At 41.8% G+C, this 3066-nt stretch overlaps 1 protein-coding gene across 2 annotated transcripts; it reads left to right on the top strand.

The window, feature by feature from the left end:
- The first annotated feature begins 341 nt into the window (after positions 1–341).
- LOC131064607 (AP2-like ethylene-responsive transcription factor At1g79700) lies at positions 342–2852 on the top strand. Of its 2 annotated transcripts, XM_057998795.2 has the most exons (8): positions 342–688; positions 931–1013; positions 1155–1163; positions 1274–1362; positions 1457–1530; positions 1712–1762; positions 1837–1913; positions 2007–2852. In XM_057998795.2, the coding sequence occupies exons 1-8, from the start codon at positions 546–548 to the stop codon at positions 2612–2614; spliced, it is 1134 nt and encodes a 377-aa protein (XP_057854778.2). In that variant the 5' UTR covers positions 342–545; the 3' UTR covers positions 2615–2852. The 2 variants fall into 2 exon arrangements, with proteins under 2 accessions (XP_057854778.2, XP_057854779.2); XM_057998796.2 differs by lacking the exon at positions 1155–1163.
- The last annotated feature ends 214 nt before the right edge of the window (positions 2853–3066 follow it).

The raw sequence follows: 3066 nt of genomic DNA, 5'->3' as shown, positions 1-3066 counted from the left end.
AGCAGACACTTGGTCTGAATAATTCAAAGAAAAGAGGACAAAACAAAAACAAAATGTGTTAAATATTGTTGGGTAATGCATGCTCTTACTTGGACAGTGGCATTCAGACAGGTCCGCAACGCGGACCTCCGGACCCACGTAAAACCTGCTTCCAACTTTAAGATGCACTAACTTCCACGTACTGTCCAGCCATTAAATCTTAAACTCCAGTTTAGGGAGGTGTTTAGGGAGGTTGCATGGGTGGACGTAGGTGGCAACCATGCAGGTTAAGTGGACACGGCTAACGACGCCGCTTCACGTTTCTTGTCGCATCGAACAGCCGGCGAGCCGGCGGAGAGAGATGTGACAGGGCCGGGCGATATATTGGTCTCTTCCCTTTGTTTCTAATCGCCAGGATTCTCTCCTGCTTTGACTGATTCACCTTATTAAGGAGAACAATGGGACCGACTCTTGGACATTTTTCAATGCTCTGCTGATCATTCACCCACTGCCTTTCTTAGTTTTTCCAAAAGATACTACTTGACTAGCCCAATCTTGCAAAAGCCATGAGGCATCATAAAGGTGGCGATAAATTAGCTGCTGGGTCGACCCAGCAAAAAGTTAAACGGACTCGAAAGAGTTTGCCTAAGGACAAGCCCACTATCAGCAATGCCGGAAACCGAAGTTCGATCTACAGAGGAGTCACCAAGTATGTGTGTTCATACATTGTATACACATGTAATTTTTGCTAAATCGAGTATTGAAAAGAAAGATTTCCTTTTGTTTTTCAGTGAAATTGTTGCCTATGTACTGAAATCACTGCACTAACTAAAGCAGGCAAGAGTGTATAGTTTCTCGTTATTAAAGAGTTGTTTGTGCCTAGGGATTTTGAGCAGTGGCTCACACTGTGAAATGTTAGATCTATACTGATTTGTTCATGTTCAACTTCAGGCACAGATGGACTGGTCGATACGAAGCACATCTGTGGGACAAAAGTTGCTGGAATGAGTCCAAGAAAAAGAAAGGCCGGCAAGGTGAATGCATTGTTTGAATTCGTATGATAGTTCTACATTGTAGTTTTCAACAGTAGCTCTTTGTTGCTGACTTAAATCTTGCTTTTGTGGTGTTGTGTTCATCTTTTTCATCTTGGCTGTAACGGGTTGCCAATCACACAGTTTATCTGGGTATGCAACGTGACAATATTTAAAGTTGTGCTGGCTTACTTTTTGTTTATGTGGGTAGAGCACAATGCTAGAAATAGACTGAAATTGTTGAATAAATGGCTTCTCCACAGGAGCCTACGAGGGCGAAGAGACAGCAGCACATGCATACGATCTGGCTGCTCTCAAGTATTGGGGTTCGGAAACAACATTAAACTTTCCTGTAAGAAGATCCTTGTCTAACAAGATGATTCTTTTAGTTTTGTCTCTAAGCTATTTGCCTCTTAAAATACTCTTCTCTTTCTTGGCTTCCACAGTCGAGCACGTATACCAAGGACCTGGAGGAAATGCAAAATATCTCGAGAGAGGAGTACCTTGCTTCTCTCAGAAGGTACCCATATCCTGTCCCTGTCCCATAAATGCCAAATAACATGAAATTTGTAGAGCTTTCTGGATTTCACTCTCTGCATTTTTGTCCTTTTCCCCATAATGTTTACCATCACAATGAGGCTGAAGAAAGTAGAGAGCACGAGAAGAGAGAATGCCTTGAATAACCCTAATTTCTTGTGCAGGAGGAGCAGCGGTTTTTCAAGAGGTGTTTCAAAATATCGTGGGGTTGCCAGGTAATCATTTAATGGGACAACATTTGTGGTGATGAAGCTTGGTTAGAGCTAATACATGCATTGTTTTGAAGCAGACACCATCAGAATGGACGTTGGGAGGCTAGAATTGGCAGAGTATTTGGTAATAAATACCTTTACCTAGGAACATATAGTAAGTGCACTTACGACTCACAATCTTATTTCTAGTTTGCAAATTATCCATATATTCTTCTACAGTTCTCATGTGGACAATGTGAAAGTATAGGCACAGAGGAGGAAGCAGCTGCTGCATACGACATGGCTGCAATTGAATACAGAGGACTAAACGCTGTTACGAATTTCGACCTGAGCCGTTACATCACATATCTTCGTCCAGGCCAAGACAGCATTATCCCCAACACAACGGAGAACCAGAATGATGATAACAAGAAGAATAATAGCGTAGAAGCAACTCCTCAAGCAGGAAGTTCATCTCCATCCCCATCCCCATCCCCATCCCCATCCCCATCTGCTTCTACAGCTGTGGAGCTGCTGTTTCAATCTAACAAATTTAGGGAAATGCTGGAGAGGAGTTCAGGATTCCAACATAGTATGGATCAGCCGGAGACATATGAAGGAAAGCAGGAATCCAGCTACTCAGATGATATTGAATTTCTGTTTGAGGCCTCCGACATACTTAATCTCCAGTCTGATCCAGATATGAGCTGTCTTGGTGAGATGACAGGAAATAATAGTATGAATATATTTCATGGCATTCAAGCAGATATGCAAATTCAAATCCCAATTGGCTTACAGATGTGTAGCAGCGACAGCGAACTTGAGCTGGAAGTGGATACTCAAGATTACTCCCTCATGCAGGACTGCCTACAATAATCAGCACCTACTCTTGATCACAGAATGTATTGAAATTCTTAAAAACCAAGAGCTCTTGAAATACAAGCGGATGATTCGTCTGTGCATTTGGGTCTTTTAATAATCGAAGCTACCAGGTGTCTTAGTGTCCAAGCAGTGGAACAAGGAAAGGAAAATGAGTCTATCTTTTCCTTTACTATGTACATTACCTGGAATCTAACTCTAGATGTATATGTGCATTGGCGGTGTTTCATTGTTTTGTGGTTTAGTAAATCTTGATTATTTTTCCATAATGGTAAATAGTGTATACTTTATCACAGCTTACTCAAGCTTGGGCGACTACTGTTAAGGTATCCGTAAGTTTAATCCCATGATCAATGCCAAACAAAACACGTCCCTTCTTTGATTCAAGTCCAAATCAAATTACTTGCCAACTACTTATTTACTAAAGTCTCAGCCCCGTGGGTCTTTCA

Source organism: Cryptomeria japonica, chromosome 9, assembly GCF_030272615.1.
Source record: "Cryptomeria japonica chromosome 9, Sugi_1.0, whole genome shotgun sequence".
NCBI lineage: Eukaryota > Viridiplantae > Streptophyta > Pinopsida > Cupressales > Cupressaceae > Cryptomeria > Cryptomeria japonica.
This window is presented reverse-complemented; position numbering and strand designations above follow the sequence as displayed.